This window comes from Muntiacus reevesi, chromosome 1, assembly GCF_963930625.1.
Source record: "Muntiacus reevesi chromosome 1, mMunRee1.1, whole genome shotgun sequence".
NCBI classification, from domain to species: Eukaryota; Metazoa; Chordata; class Mammalia; order Artiodactyla; family Cervidae; genus Muntiacus; species Muntiacus reevesi.
The window spans coordinates 256,944,974-256,968,324 of NC_089249.1; the positions used below are offsets into that span (position 1 = coordinate 256,944,974).

Here is a 23,351-nt window from a genome sequence, read left to right on the forward strand (position 1 = left end):
AAGAAGTAGAAATGATTTGGAAGCACGTAGTAGGTTACTTGGATAGAAAATAGCTACCCACTCTGGTATTCTTGCCTGGGAAATCCCAATGATAGAGGAGACTGGCAGATCATTGTCCATGGGGTCACAACGAGTCAGACACAATTTAGCAACTAAACGCAACAACAGTAGGTTACTAGGTGCTCTTATTTAATCCTCTCAGTGCTCCTGTGAGGTCATCATCATTGTCCGCAGCAGCAGCATCACCATTATCATCATCATCATGCCTGCTTTGTACTTAAGGAAGACAAAACACAGAGGTGATTATCTTGCCCAAAGTCAATCTGTTAGCAAATATATAAAGTGCATAATCTTAAATATACACCTTGATGAATTTTTATTGACATAATCACTTGTGTGGCCAAGTGAATAAGATAATCTAGAAAATTCCCAGAACCTGAAAGGTCCTCTATATTCTTTTCCAGGCAATACCTCACTATAAAGGTGACTACAATTTCTAACGTTTCTGCTATAGGTCATGAACTTTGCCTGTTCTTGAACATCTGATAAGTGAAAGATTATGAAGTCTTGAAAGCCGCTGTGTTAACCAGTCCACCCTACTGAGTGGGAAAGGTAGATTTGATGGTTGGTGGTCCCTCTCGTCAAACCACAGTCTCGAAAAAGTGGGGCTCGTTTTTCATGAGCTGCCGACCAGTTCTCAACCCCGTGCTACCTATAGACACTAGCAGAGTTTATCTGTGGCACCTGAAGTGAATTGTGGGAGTTGATTTGTGCCACCCTGTCACAAAATAAAACTGAGGAAAGTAAATTTGGATCTTCCTCTGAAGCCTTTAATACCCACGAAAGCCAGAGAGTTCATGCAGGTCGTTGAGGGAGTCACTTGCATACCAAGCTGCAAGGAACAAAAGGCGCCAAGAACAGACCTAAATGCCTCCATTCGGATTCTCCCAAAGGTGCCCAGTTTACAAAGATCAAAGAGGAAATGAGATAACGCTCATCTCATTCCTGGAGACTTCACTTCCCTACAGAAGTGATGCATGGACTCAGGCAGCCTTCCCCAGACAGAAGAGAGGTGCATGTTTCAGCCAACTTGGAAATTCTGTTGTTTGCTATAGCTTCTCTGTAGCCTCTCTATTCGCCCATGGCCCCTGTCCCCCTGAGAGTAGCATCGCTGCTAAGTGTTCAGTGAAGGTTTTGAGGTGAAATCTCTGGACTATTGAGGAGCTCCTTAAAAAGCCTTGCAGAGCAAATGAGGCAGCAGCTGGGAACAGCTGGCACCAGCCCGCAGCCCGCCCAGGTGTGCCACCTGTACCCATGGTAAACAGCTGGAGGGGCCCGAGTCTCACCGGTAAACAGTGTGGTCCTTAGCAGCCATCACTGCAGACAGTGAATTCCCAAGCATCTTGCTTCTCATGTTGATTCCTTTTTCAGATGTTCATTTCCACCAGCCAGACTCTTCCTCAGCTATAGGGCAGACAAGCCTTCAGAAGTGATTAAATCTCGCCGCTGCTCATGCCTTCCCACTTAATGAGTGTCCACTGCCCTGTCTTCAGGCTTCCTTTGGGAAGGAAGCATCTCCTCCTTCCGATGATGAAGAAGACAATGAGTGGTGATCTCATCGGTTGCCTCTTTCTGCTTTTTCTCCAAAGCTGTTTCTTGACCACTCAAAGAATTTACTTAGCTTCTCTGAGCCTCAGTTCCAACTCTATAGGATGGGCATTTTTCTGAGTACTTGGTACAGTAGGTACTCCTCCAAGTCCTGAATATGGAATAACTGCTTTTGTCCTCCCAACAGTGCTTGTCATCATCTTCTTCATTTTGTAGCTAAGAAAGCTGAGGCACAGAGCACTTAATTGTCCACGGTCAGCAGATGGGTAGTAGCTACTCTGAGATTCAAACCCAGACACCCCGATCCAGAGTCTGCAGCTTAAGGGTTCTATTTTTCTGCTTTGTAGGGTTGCCATAAGGATATAAATCAAGAATATATGTAAATCCTGTACAGCCTATAGCATTTATTATTACCATCAATTATTAACTTATCCCTATTTGAAAACATAGCATTCTTGCCCAACTGCAACCTACCCATGACTGACTCTAATCGGGGGACACTCATTTCATTTATTTCTTTATATCCCAATTTTTATCTTCTGAAAAAGTGGAAAACTTCAGAGAGTTTCTGGTTATGGTAATTCCTATCATTCAACATATACTGTATTGTTCAGTCCTGAAGTCATGTCCAACTCTGCAACCCCGTGGACCACAGCATGTTCTGTCCTTCACTATCTCCTGGAGTTTGCTCCAACTCCTGTCCATTGAGTCAGTAATGCTATCCAACCACCTTATCCTCTGTCCATATATACTGTATGCCTGACTGGTATTATATCTGTCCATTCCCCATCATATGATCCTATGATATATGCATTGTTATCACTCAGTTTTAAAGGCAGAGAAATTGAGTTTCAGCCAGGAAAACCTTGATTTTAAACTTTTAAACTTTTTCTTTCTAAGCTGACATAGCCAGGGACTAGAGGAATTCAGAGTCCAGGTTCTTACCTCCGTGTAGACGCTATGTAGAGTTTTGGCTTCTTATCGTGAGAATGCCAATCCAAAGCTTTCCATTTAGCATTAACCTGATTTTAGTGTCATGTTGCCAGAACTGTTATGCAAGATTCTCTCTGATTTTCTTTGTCAAAAGCAATACAAAGAATGCCTCACCTACCGTTCCCAGAAAATTTCTCTCTGTCCATATTTCTCTGAAATGGCTATTCCCATTAGCATACGATGTCTGTGTGTGGCATACAGCCAGAACTTTTCTTTGCTGTGTTTTCTAACAGAAAACACCTAGTTAATACTCCACAGCCACGTCTTGCAGAGTGGAGTAAATAAGAATGTTTATGAAGCAGACGTGGGACCCGGCTGTGAGCTGATGGGGAAGGCCTGGGTCAAACTTTCCCATAACCGCTGAGTCAGAACGGGGCCCTTTTCGAAGACTCTGCAAACCTCTCTCACCAGGAGAAAGCCAAGCAGACAAACAAATAAGTAGGCAGATAAATAAAAAAATAAATCATCCAATGTCATGCCGGGGCCGAGCCGCTTTCGCGCCCCTGTTGAATGGAGATGTCGGCAGCCTCTCAGGTCCTGAACTGGCAATTCAGAACAGTTTGATTGCCTGCTTGATTGTTTGCAAGATAACTGCAAGATTGTCAGTGACAGGGTAATTTACTGAAGATTGCCATGTCAGACTCCATGCGAGGGGCTTGCTGGCATAAAGATGCGCTTCTCGTGACTGACAGGCCGCGGGGAGATTGGAGTGCCAATTTCAAGTTCACAGTGTCGTCTGCAAATGTTTGGCGGCTGCAGCCCATAATCACGAAACATGATGAGGTCATTACAGGTGTAACGTATGCTCACACTTAATAACGGCCAGAACCCCAAATGCATAATGTCTGGAGCAGGTAAATGTAAATATGTAGAAGACATCATTTATATCCTTTTTATTTTAAGCATTTGCCATCTGCTATTGCTGATGTGTTTGTAGGACATTTCCTGCTGCCAGACGGACCCTTGAATAAAAAGCCCAGAGTCAACAAAAACAGGGAGGAAATTTGAGGTCCACACTTTTGAAGCAGTCACAGATCCGGAAGGAGTAGCAGACTCAAGGGGGCTGGGAGAAGAATCTTAACAGGAAAGACTGTCTTAAGTTATTATTTGATCCCGACGCAAGGCTCTCAAGCTGCTTGTACAGAGTGGGTGGTAGAGGGTTGAGGGTGGGAGGGGTCACATTCCCGGCTTTGGGAGGAAAAGGCCACCAGAGATGGATGGAACTCCTAATGGGAAGAGGCCGGTGGCCTTAAAGAAATCTATAGTGCTAATAACAGTGGGTTTCTTCTACCTGAGAACTTGCTGCAGCGGCTGGATGAAGCACTGCCAACATATCTCAGCAGGATATTTTTAAATCCAAAGCAGGCGTTCCGTGGTGGATTCCTTCTGTCGAGTGAGGGCAGTCCATGGAAGGCGATGTTACAGGAAGAATACTTGGCTTTTTTTTTTTTTTTTTTTCCTATTCTTCTTTCATATTCTACCAAGGGCGCTGGGAGGCATCATTTTGCTGCTGAGATATGAGTCTCCAGCACCGTTTCTTAGGTCTGAGATTTGCGGAACTCTGGGGGGTACCCGATTCAGCCAGCGTGTCGGACAGAGGTACTCATAGCCATGACTCTGAAAGTCTCTAAATTTCAAGCGTGCGTGCCTGCTCACCCTCCTGTGTCTGCACTTCCAGGAAATTTTGTAAATCTAAATGTGTTACGAGACACCCGAGCAACATTTGCCCATGTGGAAAATGAGAGGCTAGTTTTAGTAATTTAAAGCCGAGCAGAACACACAACCTCCTAATTTGTTTGTTTGCTTAAAAAGAAAGTAATGCATTAAAATCATTGTACATTAATTGCTAAATTACAGTGGAACTTGGGTGAAATTATATATTTCAATTTCATTAGCAGAACCAAACGTAAAGGGTAATGCCAAAAAATTACATTGTAGTGAATTTAAAGCACACAGCCAGGCCTCTGATTCAGCGCTCCAGTTCAAGTGTTCATCAAGTCACAGCCCGGGATTGGAGTGCATGTTTTTATGATGCTAATTATGGCCCCCAAATGCCTCACTATCAAATCAAGGAGGTGTAAGCAAGTTACTCTCCAAGCTCATACACTGTGTATTCAATCAACTCCCAGCAGAGTGAAGAAGGACTGGCTAACTAATCCATTCTAATAGGAATCCCACGGCATAAACACTGCCCTAAACATTCCCATCCCCATTCCTAACAGACATGTGGAGAATGGGAAACAGTCATTTATTCACTCAACAAACATTTATTGGGTCCCGATTCCACATTGACACTAAGCAAAGCATCAATATAAAAATGAACGTGACACTGTCCTTTTCAAAGAGCTCATTTTCCAGACAGGAAGGCAAGCAGACAGAAATAGATAATTCTAGTACAAGGAAGTTAGCATGAGCAATGGTTTCTAATATTTCTGGTGCATTAGAATCACCTGAAAATCATGTTTAAAATGCAGATTCCAGTACCTACTCCTGGAGGCTCTGCCTGAGGAGGTCTGGGGTAGGCTCTTGATTCTCCCCATGGGATTTTGATGTAGAACCATTCTCTGAGAACCTCAGATTCAGGAATACACAGAACAAGAATACCTACCCTAGCCATGGGCATCATCAGGAAGGCTTCCTGGAGGAGGCCACACCTAGTGTGAATCTTCAAGGATGAGTCATATCCATTTCCTCCTCTATACTGTCAGCTCCTTTAGGACAGACACCATCATTCTTTGTTTCCTGTTTTATTTTCAGAACATGAACAGCACTCAAATATTTGTCAAAGGGTAGATGACTAGGAGGGCTTCCCTGACGGCTCAGACAGTAAAGAATCTGCCTGCAATGAGGGAGACCTGGGTTCTATCCCTGGGTTGGGAAGATCCCCTGGAGGAGGGCATGGCAACCCACTCCAGTGTTCTTGCCTGGAGAATCCCCATGGACAGAGGAGCCTGGCAGGCTGCAGTCCATGGGGTCGCAGAGTCAGACATGACTGAGCCACTAAACACAAATGACTCAGGAATGAGTGAAGGAGCAGGAATCTAGGCAAATAGATCAGAATGTTCAGAGTCCTGCAGCCATGGCAAAGGCAGCTCCAGAAGCAACTGGGTAAACTAATGGCTTAGTTTGTGGATGCTCATGCCAGAGCCATATCTCCACATTTCCTGGAAAATGTCACTCATCACCCCCTGGTGCTCCCACTAGTCAGCACTACCCTCCCTGGCTTAGAGGAAGTGGGGATGGAATGCTTTTCTCCACTGAAGCAAGATTTAAGGAATCCCACGCATTTTGATGATTTGCATACCCATTAACATGGGTCCCTGAAATCTAGCAACAGGTAATTTTTTTGTGCTATGTTGTTTAAAAGCAAAGTGTTAGTTTTTATTGTCAGCCTCTCAAATAATACTTGTTCATGGTAGAAAAAGTAGAAATACAAAAATTTTAATACAAGATAGAAAAAGAAAGAGACACACTAATCTACTACCTGGGGGCAACCATTTGTCAACATTCTTAACTTCCTTTCGGTCTTTTATTTATATTGGAAATACACTAGGCTTTTTGTGGGAAACCTGCCAGGTCAGGCCTTTGGGAAGGGTCGGGGCTGGATGGGACACAGATGTTGACATCTCAAGGTCTTCCCTGGAGGTCCAGTGGCTAAGAATCTGCCTTGCAATTATCCTTAACCACTGGATCCCACATGCTGTAGAGCAGCTAAGGCCACATGCGGCAACTGCTGAGCCCTGATGAGCTAGAGAATCTACAGGCTACAGCGAAAGAAACGAAGATCCCACGTGCTACAACTGAGACCCAATGCAGCCAAATTAATTAATTTTTTTAAAAAAGAAAAGAAGGTGCGAGCATCTCAGAGCAGCTTTGTGCCGTGAAATCTGCTGACCCCTGGCTTTGTCTCTGCCCTTCCAGATGGCCTGGTGGACTGCCTGGACCCTGACTGCTGCCTGCAGTCAGCCTGTCAGAACAGCCTGCTCTGCCGAGGGTCCCGGGACCCCCTAGACATCATTCAGCAGGGCCAGACAGACTCACCCGCAGTGAAGTCCTTCTACGACCGCATCAAGCTCCTGGCCGGCAAAGACAGCACCCACATCATTCCTGGAGACAACCCCTTCAACAGCAGGTAGGCGCCCTTCTGTCCCTGCAGGTGGCTGAGGTCGCTGCTTCCCTTCCCGTCCAAGCAGGAGGAAGTGCTCCTGACTCTTCTGTGGGATCTGACCCTCTGCGGCCCGGAACCTGCTGGAGACCCGTGTTAACTGCCTGCTTTCTAGATCATTTTGATGATCTATTATTTTATGACATTATTGCTATTCTAAATCTCCCTGATTGTGACTTTCTGTTTGATCATCCCTGAAATATCTCATTCATTATTTTTTAATTGAGTTATTTTTCACTGAAGGATAATTGCTTTACAGTATTGTATTGGTTTCTACCAAACATCGACCTGAATCAACCATAGGTTTTTAAAGCAGTTGCAAACTCAGTGACACAACTTATCATTTGTGGCGTCTTGGAGTCAGGATGATGCCAGTTGCTAGAATTTATTGAGCACCTGTGATGAGCTAGAGACTTGATGTGTATAGATTGACTCTCATCCTCATAGCTACCCCACCCCCAACGATTGTTATCTGCTAATTGCTTACTTGGTGCTAGGCATTGTGCCCAGGGAATTCCCCTTCTCATTCCAAGATGGCAGCAGCAGAGTGGATTCTCTTGAATTTACATTTGCTCTCGGTTGCTAATTTGAGGCTTCTGAGTATTCTGGGGCAAATTCTGGATTTATTTTGTAGACAACTTGGCCTCTCCTTTCCTACCAGGACAGGTTAAAGCTGTACCCTGGAGAAGAAAGCAAGGAGAAGAGTTGGCTTTGAGATGCCCACCCTCCTAGTCAGTGTCTTCTACGTGCTGTTTTTGATTCTGAGGGTAGAAGGGAGGGCAAGGAGAGGCGGCAGTCTTGTCCTCTTCAGGCCTGCCCACGCATCTCTGCTCTCACTCTGGGTCAGCCTGGATCCAGATAGCAATGGTGTCAGCAGATGTGATGACAGCAGGTGTGACCTTCTTGGGGATGCCCTGCCCCATATTTGTGCCCTTTCTCATGGAGAAATAAGAACTGGGAACCGCTAGAAATTTATCCCCATCCCCTTATTCCTCTGACAGCCTTCATCATGCCGTCTTTCTCTTAGTTTTCTTCCCCCTCACTTAGGTCTGGGCAGACCCTGAAGCAACTGGGGAAATATGCTGTTTAAGCAGGCTTCCAACTAGAGACGGACATAGCAAACTTTACATTTGAGAAGAGCCCCTGAGTCTACAAGAGATTGTCTTGGAGTCTCCCTCATTAGACTTTGGGGACGAGACATCACCACATCACAACTCAGACTCTGGTCCTCCCTGGGAGAGCCTGGTGAGGGTGGGAGTGGGGAGGTGGTGGGTAATGGTACAGCCAATTAATTCTGCAGCCCCTTAGAACTCTCTGGGAAGCTATGTAGCCCCAATTCATGGCAGCTCTCTGACTATGAGAGTTCTTAACGAGGTCACCTTGGGCCAGCAACTTTAGCCTCTCACTGTTCTGGTTTCACTAAAAATAAAAGAGAAGAGAAAAAAGATAATCTCAGCCCTCGCCTGTTTCAACCCTGACATCTTCTGGCTGTGTCACATTAGGCAAGTGATTTAACCTCATAAACTTTATTTGCTTGATTGGTAAAATTAAATTAGTAAGTGTAGATTATACTACATACAGTAATATTATTTTAATATGAGTAACCCTCAAAAAAAAAATAAGAGAAACCACATATCTTGGAACCAAAAAAATATTTTTTCTGCTTATTAATTCCTAGTTCTGGGGCAGAGACTGTGTTGGTATGTTTCTTTTAAATTATGGACATGATTCCCATTGCCAGGATGACAGGCCCTTGCCTTAGTCGATAAGTATTTCAGTGAGGTTTGCGTGTGTGTGCATGCTACGTTGTATCTGTCTCTTTGCTACCTTGTGGACTGTAGCCCTTCAGGCTTCTCTCTCCATGGGATTTCCCAGGCAGGAATACTGGAATGAATTGCTTCCAGGGGATCTTTCCCACCCACAGACCAAATTCAACCTCTGTTACATCCCCTGCATTGGCAGACAGTTTCTTTACCACTAGCGCCACCTGGGAAGTCCACGAGGTTTGCATACCATTTGATTATACTATAAATGCATCTTTCAAAGGCTCATACTGTTTCAATCAGCTTCCTACTAACATTTTATTTCTCCCCTAAATCCTTTAATTTCCTTGTATTCTTTTCATACTCTTTCTTCACTTATGCCTTAAAAGTCAGTCTTATCCTCCTCACCAGTAGTTACCACGCCCAGAAGGCACCCTGAGATGGAACCAAGAAGTTGGGGAGCAGGCAGGGACTCCAGAATTTTAGGTAGACTATACCAGCCCCAGAGATCTGGGCAAAAGAAACTTGCTTTAGAGACAGCTTCTCTGAAGCTTTGAAGGCAGCAATCAATAGCACCACCCAAATGAGCCCACACTCCAACATGTCAGCTTGGATCCATAATTCAGAAATGCAAAATGTTACTCCAAGACATAGGTTGAAGTTCACTAAGCATGTGAATTTCAGTGCCATTATCCTCTGACAAATAATGAAGGACAAAGCTCGGAGTAAAAAAGAACTTAATTCAAGACTTCTAAGAAGGCGTTTCCCCTAGATAATGGCATACAAAAATAACTAAAATGCCTTGACTCCACCACTATAATTTATAGAGCAGATCTCACTATCTAGATAATGTGATAATTGTTACACATCAATAATCATAAATAGAAATGAACTGATAGCATGTCTTAGCTGAATCTTTGCTGCGAATTGACTGCCTAGAGATGTAGGAAGCCAGCAGCAATGAAGAATTAGAAAAATAGAGGGTAAAAATCATAGACAACCAGCTCTCTTTATTCCTGTGGCATACTGCAAAGTCTTGTGCTGCAGGAGTGATTTAAAGAAATAACAGTTGTATTGAAAAGGAGGGGGAAAAAACTCCACCGTGGGATACATTCCCAATTTTGTTTTCTCATCACAAGAAGCTTGTACCTTGTGGTCATCAACACACATCATTGATTTTAAAATAGTGTCTAGGAAGGCCTGAAAGAAATCTTAGTCTGAGCTAAGATAAGGAAAGGGAGTTGAACAAAAGAATTATTTTCATAAATTAGTTTCCCACTTTCAAAAGACTCTAGCATTGTGGTTAGAACCAGCTAAAAATGGAATTCATTTGTTAGGCAGCCAGTCGCAGACAATTAGAGCTGTCAGTGGAACAGTCTGAACCCTCCTGAGATCATCAAAGGGTCGGAGTGGAACAGTGGGGGGGATTGCTAATAGAAAGGGAGGTGCTTGGAGAGAACATCCCTCCAGTTTTCTGGTCACTTGGGATTGCAGAAGTCAGTGCTTTCGAAAAATTGAGCAGACTTAGACAAGATTCTGGCACGGAACAGATCAGCTTTATTACCTAGTCCAGAAATTGAGAGCGTGTCCAGGAATCTGGATGCCTGAGAACCTCTCTGCCTTCGCCAAATTGCCCAGTGGCTTGAGGGCCAACGATACAGCTGCGGACCTGCATGGTAGGCTGGAGCCTCAGTGCAGAAGTGAAACTTCTCATTCGCCCGTTCTCTATGAACTCAGGAGAATTCAGGCGAAGGGAGATATGTGCATTCTCTCTCCATGGATTTTGAGTAGACTGTTGTAGGATGTCTTTTTCTTTATTGGATTTCCCCGAAGGAGCTGGTTGAATGCTGGCATCCTTGGGAACATTCTAGTTACCATGATCTGAATAGAGGGGAGGTTTCTGTCACAGGGGCCAAAAGTTGAGAGGGATTTCAACCACTTCACCTCTCCCCTGCCCCAAATCAGGGTAGCAGGAATTTGATGTAAGAGAGATATGTAGTTACATGGAATCCAGAATCCAAGATAGTTCTGCTGGAAAAAAAAATCTCTCTAATATTCTCTTTTCCTCAGGCTGTCATGGATTGTGAGAAATTTTACTTGTAAAGGGCAACTGAAAAAAAAAAACCACAATGTATGTATATGCCCCGGCCTTGTTAAAAACCTCTGCGTGCTTCCCTTCCTCCCCATTCCCCACTCCCTCTGTCATCCCAGCCTGGAGGAAAAAAGTAACATTGCCTTCCTCCAAAGCCAAAAAAAGGAAATGAGTAGGCAGATGGGGAAGCTCTCACCCGAGGATAATACTCTCTGTGCCAGGCTAAGGCACAAACATGAGTGATGTGGGGCAGCCTGGAGCTCCGGCCAAGCAAAAACCAAGTGATGTCAAGAAACGGAGTGAGGCCGAGGGCAGAGGGGCTGTGCCCAGGGACCCCGTGGCCCAGTAGAATGACTGAGGATGCTGCCCATGGACCTCACCCCAGACTGCTCCTCAGGGAAAGCCAGCTTTGAGGCACCCCTCTTGCCCACAGCTCCCTGTGATCGTGTGAAGCCAGCAGTTCACATTTGAAAGTCTTCTCCTTGCCTTAGGGACCAGATGAGGACGGGCGGTGGGGAGCTTTGGCAAAGGCGAAGGGGAACTTGACAACGACCCCCCCCCTCCTGTCCCCTGTTCTCCTGGGTATGGCTCAAAAGCTTGTGTTTCTCTTTCTCTCAGTTTGGTTTCTCTCATCCGAGGCCAAGTAGTAACTACAGATGGGACTCCCCTGATTGGTGTGAACGTGTCTTTTGTCAAGTATCCAAAATACGGCTACACCATCACCCGCCAAGATGGCACGTAAGTAGCTTTGTGGGGCTCCACTTACTTAAGATTGAGGCTGCAAAGAGACAGATGGTGTAATGGGCTTGGAACCACATGCCTCCCCCTTGCAGACTGGGGGGAGACCCACCAGGCCAGATCTCGAGGGAGAATCCCCCCACCCAGATACATATTTTTTGGTATGACCTCAGAAATGGAAGATAACTAGAGTAGCCAACCTCTCCAGGGCTGCTGACAGCCATGCTTTTTCCATGGCACTTAAGTAAATGCTTTTCTCTGGGTGTGGGTGTGGGTGTGGGTGTGTGTTGGGGGTAAGGTTCAGGGTGGCAGAGTCTAGAAGGAAAGGAAAGTAGCCCTTGGAACCTCACTCCTGTTTTCTTTTAAATCAAAGGCCATGCAGGGTGACAGGGATCCACAGGCCACAGTGTCCTGTGGTGAACCCCTTCTGCCTTCATCTGTGACTTTAGGAGCGGTGGTGCATTCGCTTCTGTTTTGAGGGGGTGGGATGTAATCAGGGAAGTCTAATTAAATACATTTAGCCTTCACCCTGCTGTGTGAAGGAGGCAACCTTACCCTATTATCTTCTGATTGGAAACCCGCACCCGTGCAGCCCCCACCAAGATGAAAGCGCTGTCATTTCCTTAATCCGTTGGGCATGGAGTTGCAATTTAGAGAAAAAGATAAAAAGAAGAAAAGAAATCTATAGGAAGGGGAAAACATGTACCCACTCTGGCCTTAAAACACACAAAGATACACACACACACACACACTACTATATTGTATTTTAAATGAAAGAGGAGACTGTGGCTGTAAATCTGATGCAACACTTTTTCTATAAAACTGCAGTCTGGAAAATCATAAACAAATCATGTACTCTGATTCTCGTCTTTTCTCTGGTGAAGAATGTGGTCTTTTTTTCCCCTAATGTCCTAAAATAGCCTCGTGGGTAGTTTCAAAAATGACAGCCCACAGTAGCCCTATCCTCCTATTTCCATTTCTGAGACTCAAAGAAGGCATCTGATGATTCACATCAAATTCTTAATGTTCACCGGGTTTCTGGTGTCTTAGATCTCGTGTTCTAAGATTTGAGTCAAATCTCATTATTTGAACGCACTAGAACCGTGAAGGTGTACTGTAAAAGGCTACCTGGGCGCGTGTTCGTTCTCAGAAGCCCTGTGAGTCCTGTGATAACACCAGAGGAGGTTTCTGAGTCCTTGGTCTGCTGTCTCTCCCACCTCACACTGCCCCATCCTTCCTAGCTGCTTCCAGATTAATTATCACCTAAATCCACTTCCCAGATCATGTATCCAACCTCCCAGACTGGTGATTCTTCAGCTTGTCCAGGTAGCAAAGCCTGGAAGTCATAGGATGTTTGGAAATGCTCCAAGGAATCCCACAATCTGTTGTGTAGTGCTGTGTGCCACAGACGTGGGTGGTTTGACTCTATCATCCCAAGGAGGAACAATGTCGCTTCAGAACATTTCACTCTCCTGCACTCTAAGTAAGAAAAAAAACTCCCCAGCAGTGTGCATGCCCTAAAATAAAAATATAAACAAATTAACAGAGTAAACTCTTCCACCATGATATTTACCTTAATACTCATGTACTCCCTGTTCACTCATTTTATGTCTATTGAGAAACACCAAAACTGTTACCAAAATTGAATGAAGTCAGAGAGTCTGTATATTTTCATTGAGTTTTTAAAAATTTTTATTGGAGTATAGTTGATTTACAGTATTGTGCTAGTTTCAGGGGTACAGCAAAGTGAGCCAGTTATACATATACATATATCTCCCCTTTTTTTTTCATTGGGTTTTTACTGTACTCTAGGAACTCTGCTAAGTGCTGGGGATTCTGAAGTGTGTGGAAGAGACCACCACTGCCCGCAAAGAGTTGAGATCCTGGTGGAGGAGTAAAAGGTCAAATTGAGAGACTTCTCTCCATTGACTTTCTTTTCCTTTAACTGGGGAAGAACTACCTTTATTTTACTTCACTAGTAATAGATTTCCCTATAGCCTGAAAGAACAAGCAGAAATATAGTTTAAGAACAGTTGTCAAAAATGTAAGAAACAGTAAGAACCATTTCATTCCAAATGCCAAATAAATTTGTATGCTGGAAAAATTTATCAGAAACAAGGCAAAATGGATGAAGGAGGTTAAAAAGTCAAAACTTCTTAACCAACAAAGACCTACTGTATAGCATGTGGAACTCTGCTTACTGTTATGTGGCAGCCTAGATGGGAGGGAAATTTAGGGGAGATTGAACACGTGTATATGTATGGCTGAATCCCTTCATTGTTCACCTGAAACTGTCACAACATTATTAATCGGCTATACTCCAATATAAAATAAAAATTTTTTTAGTAGTACAGACTTCTAATAATAAAGTCCTGGGATGTATGTACAATGTGATAACTGTAGCTAATGATACCATATTGTATAGTTGAAAGTTGCTAAGACAGATCTTAAAATTTTCAGCACAGGAAAAAAAGAAATTGTAACTGAGCGTGGTGATGAATGGATTTATGGTGGTGAACATTTCACAACATATACAGATATTGAATTATTATGTTGTAGACCTGAAACTAATATAGTGTTATATGTCGATGGTATCTCAAAAAAAGTTAAAGTTCTGTGAAACCAAAAAAAGAAGTCAGAAACAGCACAGGTTGATGAAAAGAAAGCTTTCCTGAGCCTAGGATCAAATCATTTTAACGCCACTAAATAGTAAAGACTCCTATTAGCCTAGCACAATGCTAAATGCTTTATACCAGTGGTGAGGGAGCATTTTCTGTAAAGGGCCAGATTGTATCTATTTTAGGCTGAGATGCCATATGGTTCCTGTTACAACTACTCAGCTGTGCCACTGTACCCCAGAAATGGCTGGAGAGAATAAGTCAATGAATGGGCGTGGCTGGGATTCCCACAAAACGTTTTACCAAAACAGGTGGTGGGCCGGCTTTAGCTCACGGGTCTAGTCCGCTGACGTCTGCTCTGAATTCGTGATGCTATTTCATCCTCTCAGCCACACTGTGAAGTCGGTATAACTATTCCCATTTCACAGATGAAGAAACTGTGGCAACTTGCCCACAGTCACACAACTAGTAAGTGGTAGAGTTTGGGCTCCCGCCCAGCCCGTCTGCCGACAAAGCCCGCTGCCTCCTCCTGCCCGCTCTGCCCGTCCACTGCCCTCAGCACGGAGGTCAGAGCACCCCCCCAGTCTGCAGGTGAGTTCAGCCCCTCTCAGGGAGCCCACCTGCCCCTCTCCAGGTTCGACCTGATCGCCAATGGTGGCTCCTCCTTGACCCTGCACTTCGAGCGGGCCCCGTTCATGAGCCAGGAGCGCACCGTGTGGCTGCCATGGAATAGCTTCTACGCCATGGACACTCTGGTGATGAAGACAGAGGAGAACTCCATCCCCAGCTGTGACCTCAGTGGCTTTGTCCGGCCGGATCCAATCATCATTTCCTCCCCGTTGTCCACCTTCTTCAGTGCCACCCCGGGACAGAATTCCATTGTGCCCGAGACCCAGGTAGGAGCTCCGGGTGCCGGGGTGGGACTCTCGATCCTGCCCTGACCCAAACCTGCTTGCCAACTTCCTCCCACCATCTCTCTCTCCTGGGGTAAGCCAGAAACTACTATCAAGGGGGAGGGACAAAAAGTAAGGACATGGTAGAATTTATTGTTGCTGGAGAGAAAACTGAATCTCTCCTGGACATTCCAGATGTTTCCAGATAGTTGTTCAAGACTTTGGCAGTCACTGGAGCTTTTAATAGAATAAAAACGATACACATATGTGCACGCCACCTGCAAATTGCTTTTTATTCCTGTTAGTCACAGAGATACATGATAAGAGGTGCTTTAATGATCTACATCGGTGTTACGACAGAGGGCATATTACATTATTGCTTCCCCGTTGCTTTATACCAATTGTCAGTGGAAGTTGCAGGTTCATATAATTACAGCCTCTTGTGGCCTCCTTGCATGCAACTAGCAATAAAGCCTGCTGTTCTTATTTACATCTTTTGCCAACAATGTGGTTTTAAAAAGAAACACAACGGTGACCAAGAATAATTATTAATCCAAAAATCATAACCTCAGCCCCTTCGTTCCATCGTGCAGGGTAAAGTTGTGGTTGTTGGTTTTTTTCTCTCTCCTCAGCCATGGGAAGTGGTTCTGACACCCCACCCCTGTAAGGTGGGATGCTTTGGTGAGGCTGATAGCAGACAGGTAGCTGTGGGTTGCAAGCAGCCTAGCTACTGGGGTGTGTTTGATGCACCGTTTCTACCAGTTTCCTCTCCTCCAGGTTCTTCATGAAGAAATTGAGCTCCCTGGTTCCACCGTGAAGCTTCGCTACCTGAGCTCCAGGACCGCAGGCTACAAGTCACTGCTGAAGATCACCATGACCCAATCCACGGTGCCCCTAAATCTCATCAAGGTTCATCTCATGGTAGCTGTAGAGGGGCACCTCTTCCAAAAATCATTCCAGGCCTCTCCCAACCTGGCCTACACCTTCATCTGGGATAAGACAGATGCCTACGGCCAAAGGGTCTATGGACTCTCTGATGCTGTTGGTATGTTTCAGTTTCAACCCCTTATTGATTCTTAGATTTAGGCATGCATTAAATTGACAGGTATTTGTTGAATTCCTAGTATGTGCCAAGCACTATTCCAGTACTTAGGTGTGCAGTGGTCCATAAGACAGACAAGAGTCATCTTCCACGGACCTTCTATACTAGTCGGGTAGCGAGATGATAAACATATACTGGCATGAAAATTTCAAGCAGTGAAATGTACTAATATGAAAACAAAAATAAGTGATGTATACTGGGAAGAAGGGGCAACCATGAGTGGGTGTTCAGAGGAGGTTCCTCAGCAGGTGACATTTAAACAGAGACTTGAAGGGAAAGGAACCCTGTAACAAAAAGAAGAGCTCTTTTTGAAAGACAAAAATTAGGCCAGCGTGGCTGGAATGTAGTGGACAGGGCGACTGTGTGAGATGGGGAGAGAGGTGGGCAGGGGCTGGATTGTGTTCCAGAGGGCCACAGAGCACACCTGGAAGACCAGAGGATGGAGCGAGAGGGCATCTGAAAGCCCCACACTCTGTTCCAGGCTTTACCTCTGAAGGAATCATGTGATTTCCTACTTAAGAAAGACCACGATGAGAGAAAGGTCCTACAGTTATCAGTCTTTGAAGAATTGTGAGCTGTGGGTTCATATCAACCTACCCAGTATATTTTCTTACTTGTAGAAAGCTGTCTGGGATTAATTAAAATCCTGAATCCTGTGTATTCTTCACTAATAGGCTTGTGATTTTCAAACTGCAATAAGTTTACCAAAATAAGAAACCAGCAAACTCAGAAATGTTCACTGTAACTGGCCTCCATTGTTTATCAGACACTCCCTTTGTGCAGAGCTCTGTGCTAAATCTTTTGTCTTGGGTGACCACTCACTAACAGTGTCAAGAAGGCACTCTCATAATCCTCATTGTCTAGATGGAACAGGAGGACAAGGTAAGCAAGCTACCTAAAGACACACAACTAGGAGGTTACCCATGCTCAGAATATAGCTCTTGTGGTCTGCTTCCTCAGTGAGTAGTTCAGTTCAGTTCAGTCGCTCAGTCGTGTCCTACTCTTTGTGACCCCACGGACTGCAGCACGCTAGGCTTCCCTGTCCATCACCAACTCCTGGAACCTATTGAAACTCATGTCCATCATGTCAGCCATACCATCCAACCATCTCATCTTCTGTCATCCCCTTCTCCTCCCACCTTCAATCTTTCCCACCATCAAGGTTTTAACAAATGAGTTGGTTCTTCGCATTAGGTGGTCGAAGTACTAGAGTTTCAGCTTCAGCATCAGTCCTTCCAATGAATATTCAGGACTGATTTCCTTTAAGATTAACTGGTTGGATCTCCTTGCAGTCCAAGGGACTCTCAAGAGTCTTCTCCACCACCGCAGTTCAAAAGCATCAATTCTTCGGTGCTCAGCTTTCTTTGTGTAGTCCAACTCTCACATCCATACATGACTGCTGGAAAAGCCATAGCTTTAACTAGATGGACCTTTGTTGGTAAAGTAATGTCTCTGCTTTTTAATATGCTGTCTAACTTGGTCATAGCTTTCCTTCCAAGGAGTAAGTGCCTTTTAATTTCATGGCTGCAGTCACCATCTGCAGTGATTTTGGAGCCCCCCAAAATTAAGTGTCTCTCACTGTTTCCATTGTTTCCCCACCTACCTGCCATAAAGTGATGGGACCAGATGCCATTATCTTAGTTTTCTGAATGCTGAGTTTTAAGCCAACTTTTTCACTCTTCTCTTTCACTTTCATCAAGAGGCTATTTAGTTCTTCTTTGCTTTCTGCCATAAGGGTGGTGTTATCTGAGTGTCTGAGGTTATTGATGTTTCTCCTGGCAATCTTGATTCCAGCTTGTGCTCCATCCAGCTCAGAATTTCTCATGATGTACTCTGCATATAAGTTAAATAAGCAGGGTGACAATATACAGCCTTGACATACTCCTTTCCCGATTTGGAACCAGTCTGTTGTTCCATGTCCAGTTCTAACTGTTGCTTCTTGACCTGCATACAGATTTCTCAGGAGGCAGGTCAGGCAGGTCTGGTATTCCCATCTCTTGAATAATTCTCCACAGTGTGTTGTGATCCACACAGTCAAAGGCTTTGGTGTAGTCAATAAAGCACAAGTAGATGTTTTTCTGGAACTCTCTTGCTTTTTTGGTGATCCAGCAGATGTTGGCAATTTGATCTCTGGTTCCTCTGCCTTTTCAAAATCCAGCTTGAACATATGGAAGTTCATAGTTCACGTACTGTCGAAGCCTGGCTTGGAGGATTTTGAGCATTATTTTGCTAGTGTGTGAGTTGAGTGCAATTATGTGATAGCTTGAGCATTCTTTGGCATTGCCTTTCTTTAGTATTGGAATGAAAACGGACCTTTCCCAGTCCTGTGGCCACTGCTGAGTTTTCCAAATTTGCTGGCATATTGAGTGCAGCACTTTCACAGCATCATCTTTTAGGATTTGAAATAGCTCAACCAGAATCCATCACCTCCACTAGCTTTGTTCGTAGTGATGCTTCCTAAGGCCCACTTGACTTCGCATTCCAGGATGTCTGGCTCTAGGTGAGTGATCACATCGTGGTTATCTGGATTATAAAGATCCTTTTTTTATAGTTCTTCTGTATATTCTTGCCACCTCTTCTTAATATCTTCTGCTTCTGTTAGGTCCATACCATTTCTGTCCTTTATTGTACTCATCTTTGCATGAAATGATCCCTTGATATCTCTAATTTTCTTGAAGAGATCTCTCGTCTTTCCTGTTCTGTTGTTTTCCTCTATTTCTTTGCATTGATCACTGCGGAAGGCTTTCTTATCTCTCCTTGCTATTCTTCAGAACAGTAATAAGTTATTGGAGTAACCAGTGCATTTATTGTCAACAGTGGCTAATTTAATAAATAGTATGTCAGGCTTTAACCAATATCAAAATGATAGCTAACATCAAAAAATAGTCTGAATACTATAACACACCCCATGTACTCCAATTTCTACCTTTATCAACACATCTCATTGACTCTTGTTTCTTCCTTACCTTCAACCACTCCTCTGCCGCCTGTATTTTTCTAAAGCAAGTCCCAGACATCATATCATTTCATTCATAATATATCAGAATGTATCTCTAAAAAGCACTTTGAAAGCATAACAACATCATCATTGCAACAAAGAAACAGAAGAATTTCTTTATATCAAACAGCCAATCATCATTCAATATTTCAATTGCCTTATGAGTATCTGAAAATAGACGTACTTTGTTTGCTTGAATCAGAATCCACACAAGATCCACTGTTTGTAACTGGTTGGTTTCTTCTTTTTGTTATATATGCTTCAGATATACAGCATTATTACTTACCTTCTGTACACATTACAAAATGATCACCACCACAAATCTTGTTACCACCTATCACCATGCCATTGATCCCCTTCACCCATTTGACCCATCCTCAACTCCCTTCCCCTCTGGGAACCGCTAGTCTGATATCAGTATCTTTGCTTTTGTTTTTGCTTTATTGTGTTTCTTCATTTTTTTTTTTTTTCATACTCCACATATGAGTGAAACCATTCAGAATCTTGTCTTTCTCTTTCTGATTGGTTTCACTTAGCGTGGTACCTTCAAAATCCATCCATGTTGTCACAGATGGCAGGATTTCATTCTTTTTATGCCTAAGTAGTATTTCCACTGTCTATATGTGCCACAGTTTATTTATTCACTTATCCACCAATGGGCACTTAGATTGTTTCTATATCTTAACTATTGTAAATACTGCAATAAATATAGAGGTGCATATATCTTTTTGAATTAATGTCTTAGTGTTCTCTGGATAAATACCAAGAAGGGAATAGCTGAGTTCTCTTAAAAAATTTAAATCAATGATTTTCCCTTTCATCTCTGGATTTTTTCCTCAGTTTTGGAAATAATTGACATACATTACTATATAAGACATATAGTATGATAATTTGATTTACTTATATTGTGAAATGATTAACACAGTAGATTCAGCTAACATTTATCTTCTCATAAAGATACAGCAAAAAAGGGAAGAAAAGGGGAAATTTTTTCTTTTTATGATGAGAACTCATAGGATTTACTGTCTCAACGACTTTCCTGTGTATCATACTGCAGTGTTAACAACAGTCATCTTGTTATACATTACGTTCCTAGTACTTCTTTGCTTTCTTTCTAGTACTTATTTATCTTATATCTGGAAATTTGTACCTTTTTACCATCTTCATCCAATTTCCCTTTTCCCCACTCTCTGCCTCTGGGAACCTCGAGTCTGATCCTTTTCTATTAGTTTGTTTCATTTTGTTTTTACGTTCCATATATAAGTGAGATCATACAGTGTCTTTTTCTGTCTGACTTATTTCACTTAGCATAATGCCTTCAAGTTCCATCCATGTTATTGCAAATAGTAGGATTTCCTACTATTAAGGATTTCCTACTATAAAGAACTCCTATGTAGTTCTTTACGACTCAGTAATATTGTGTATTTACACATATACTACATTTTATGTGTGTGTATACATTGCCATTTCTTTATTCATTCATCCATCATTGGACACTCTGATTGTTTCCAATATGAACAGGATTGCTGTTTATTCTTCATGAAGTGTTTAGAGAAATTCACCAGTGAGACCATCTGGTCCTAAGCCTCTCTTCACTGGGAGATTTTTGATTACTGATTCAATCTCTTTACTAGTAATTGGTTGTTCGGATTTTCTATTTCTTCCCAATGCGGTCTTGATAAGTTATGCCTTTAAGAATTTTTCCAATTCTTCCAGATTGTTCCGTTTATTGGTATGTAGTTATTCAGAGGAGCTTCTTATGATCCGTTGTATTACTGTAGTATAAAGTATAATGTGTCCTTCATTTTTAATTTTGTTGATTTGAGTCCTTTCTCTTTTTTCCATAGTTAGTCTTATTAAAGATTTCTCAGTTTTGTTTATCTTTTCAAAGAACTGACACTTGGTTTGGCTAATCTTTTCTATTGTTTTTCTGCTTTCTAGTTTATTCATTTATACACTAGTCTTTATTTGTTCCTTCATTCTGCTAACTTTGGACTCAGTTTGTTCTTTTTCTAATTCCTTAAGACATAGAATTATGTTGTTTATTTGGGATCCTTCTTAATGTAGGTGTTTACTGTTGTGAACTTTCCTCTTAGTACTGCTTTTAATGCATCCTAGAAGTTCTGGTATTTGTGTTTCCATTTTAATCTGTCTCTTTTTATTTCCCCTTTAATTTCTTCTTTGATCTGTTGGTTATTCAGGAGAGCGTTTTTTAATTTTCCATGTATTTTTAAATTTTCCAGTTTTCTTGGTATTGGTTTCTAGGTTCATGCCATTGTGGTTAGAAGATACTTGGTATGATTTTAATCTTCCTGAATTTGCTAACACTTGTTTTGTGGCCTAACATGTGACCTAAAATGTTCCTTGTACCCTTGAGAAGAAATGTGTATTCTGGTGTTGTTGGATAGAATGTTCTATGTGTGATAGGTCCATTTGCTCTGTAGTATTGTTCAAATCAACTGTCCCCTTTATGATTTTCTGTCTGGGTGATCTATCCATTTTTGAGAGTGGGATATTAAATCCCTAACTTTACTGTATTATTTCTCCTTTTAGCTTTATTAGTTGTGCTTTATATGATTAGATGCTGCAATGTTGGGTGAACAAATATTTATAATTGTTATATATTCTCAATGTATTGACTGCTTTACAATTGTATAATGATCACCTTTGTCTCTTTTGAACATTTTTAGTTTAAAATCTATTTCATCTGATATAAATATAGCTACCCTTGCTTGAGGCAGTGTAGGGAGGTTTACCACTTGCTTGAAAGGTTGAAATGTCTTTTTCCATCCCTTCATTCTCAGTCTATATGGGTCCTTAAGCCTATGCTATGCTATGCTAAGTCACTTCAGTCATGTCCGACTCCGTGCGACCCCATAGACTGCAGCCCACCAGGCTCCCCCGTCCCTGGGATTCTCCAGGCAAGAACACTGGAGTGGGTTGCCATTTCCTTCTCCAATGCGTGAAAGTGAAGTCACTCAGTTGTGTCCAACTCTTCGCGACCCCATGGACTGTAGACTACCAGGCTCCTCCGTCCATGGGATTTTTCCAGGCAAGAGTACTGGAGTGGGGTGCCATTGTCTTCTCCGCCTTAAGCCTATATTAGGCGTTATATCATTGAATCTTGTTTGTTTGATTTGTTCACATGGCCATTTCATGTCTTCTGATTGGAGACTGTAATGTTTACATTTAAATAAGTTATTGGCAGGTAGGGACTTAGCATTGTCATTTTAGCCTCTGTTTTCTAGCTTTTTTGATAACCATTGTTCCTTCTTTGTTTTTTTGCTGTCTTTGATATTAGTTGCTTTGACTTATTTATCATGTTCTTTTGTGTAATTACTATAGATATTTCCCTGTGCGTACTATGAGATCTGCCTTGTGCAATTGGTTGATTTCTCTTCAGTTATTTTAAAGTATGGTTTTTCCTTTCACTTCTAGTTCATTTTTGTTTTATGATGTATTTGTTGAAGAAACTGTTGTTTGCCTGTAGTATTTCTCATAGTCTGGTTTGTTTTCTAATTGCACACCTGTGACTGTTTAACATATTCCACTGTTCTGTATCTCCTGTAAATCGATAGCTAAACCTGGAGGTTTCCTGGGTACAGGTTTGATTTTTTATCTATACCAACTTTTTTGAAATATAATTGACATATAAGAAGTGTATAACATAATGATTCAATATTTGTATATATTGCAAAATGATGACTGAAATAAGTCTAGTGAACATCTGTTGCCATACTTAGATACAAAATTTTTTCTGGTGATGAGAACTTTTAAGATCTAGTCTCTCAGCAACTTTCAAATATGCAATACAGTATCAGCAACTATAGTCACCATGCTGTACCTCACATCCCCATGACTCATTTATTTTTTAACTGAAAGTTTCTATATTTTTATTTCCTTCACCTGTTTGGTCCACCTTTCAGCCCTTGCCTCTGGCAGACACCAATTTGTTACCTGTCCATGATCTTGGTTTTTTGCTTGTTTTTAATTTTTTATTCTGCTTATGATCATCTTTACTCCATAAACACTTTAAAAAGATTAGTTAGATCTCACAAAAAGAACTGTACTATTTATCACAATAAAGCATTAAGGCATTTAGAGCAAGTAATATTCCTATTTACACATATTTTTAGATCCACATATAGGTGAGATTATACAGTATATGTCTTTCTTTGTCTCACATATTTCACTTAACATAATGCCCTCAAGGTTCATTTGTGTTGTCACAAATGGCAAGATTTCATTCTTTTACATGGCTGAATAATATTTCATTGATTGTATACCTCATCATCTTTATCCATCCATTTGTTGATGGACACCTTAGTTGTTTCTGTATCTTAGTTATTGTAAATAATGCTACAATGTAATGTTTTTGTTT

The 23,351-nt window shown here is 42.4% G+C and overlaps 1 protein-coding gene across 1 annotated transcript in view; it reads left to right on the forward strand.

The window, feature by feature from the left end:
* Positions 1–23,351, forward strand: part of TENM2 (teneurin transmembrane protein 2) — a 1,359,342-nt gene that overhangs the window by 1,258,789 nt on the left and 77,202 nt on the right. Inside the window, exons 18-21 of the mRNA XM_065919048.1 lie at positions 6,523–6,733; positions 11,240–11,359; positions 14,612–14,873; positions 15,648–15,915. Coding sequence (XP_065775120.1) covers positions 6,523–6,733; positions 11,240–11,359; positions 14,612–14,873; positions 15,648–15,915 — 861 coding nt within the window. The remainder of the gene's footprint in view (positions 1–6,522; positions 6,734–11,239; positions 11,360–14,611; positions 14,874–15,647; positions 15,916–23,351) is intronic.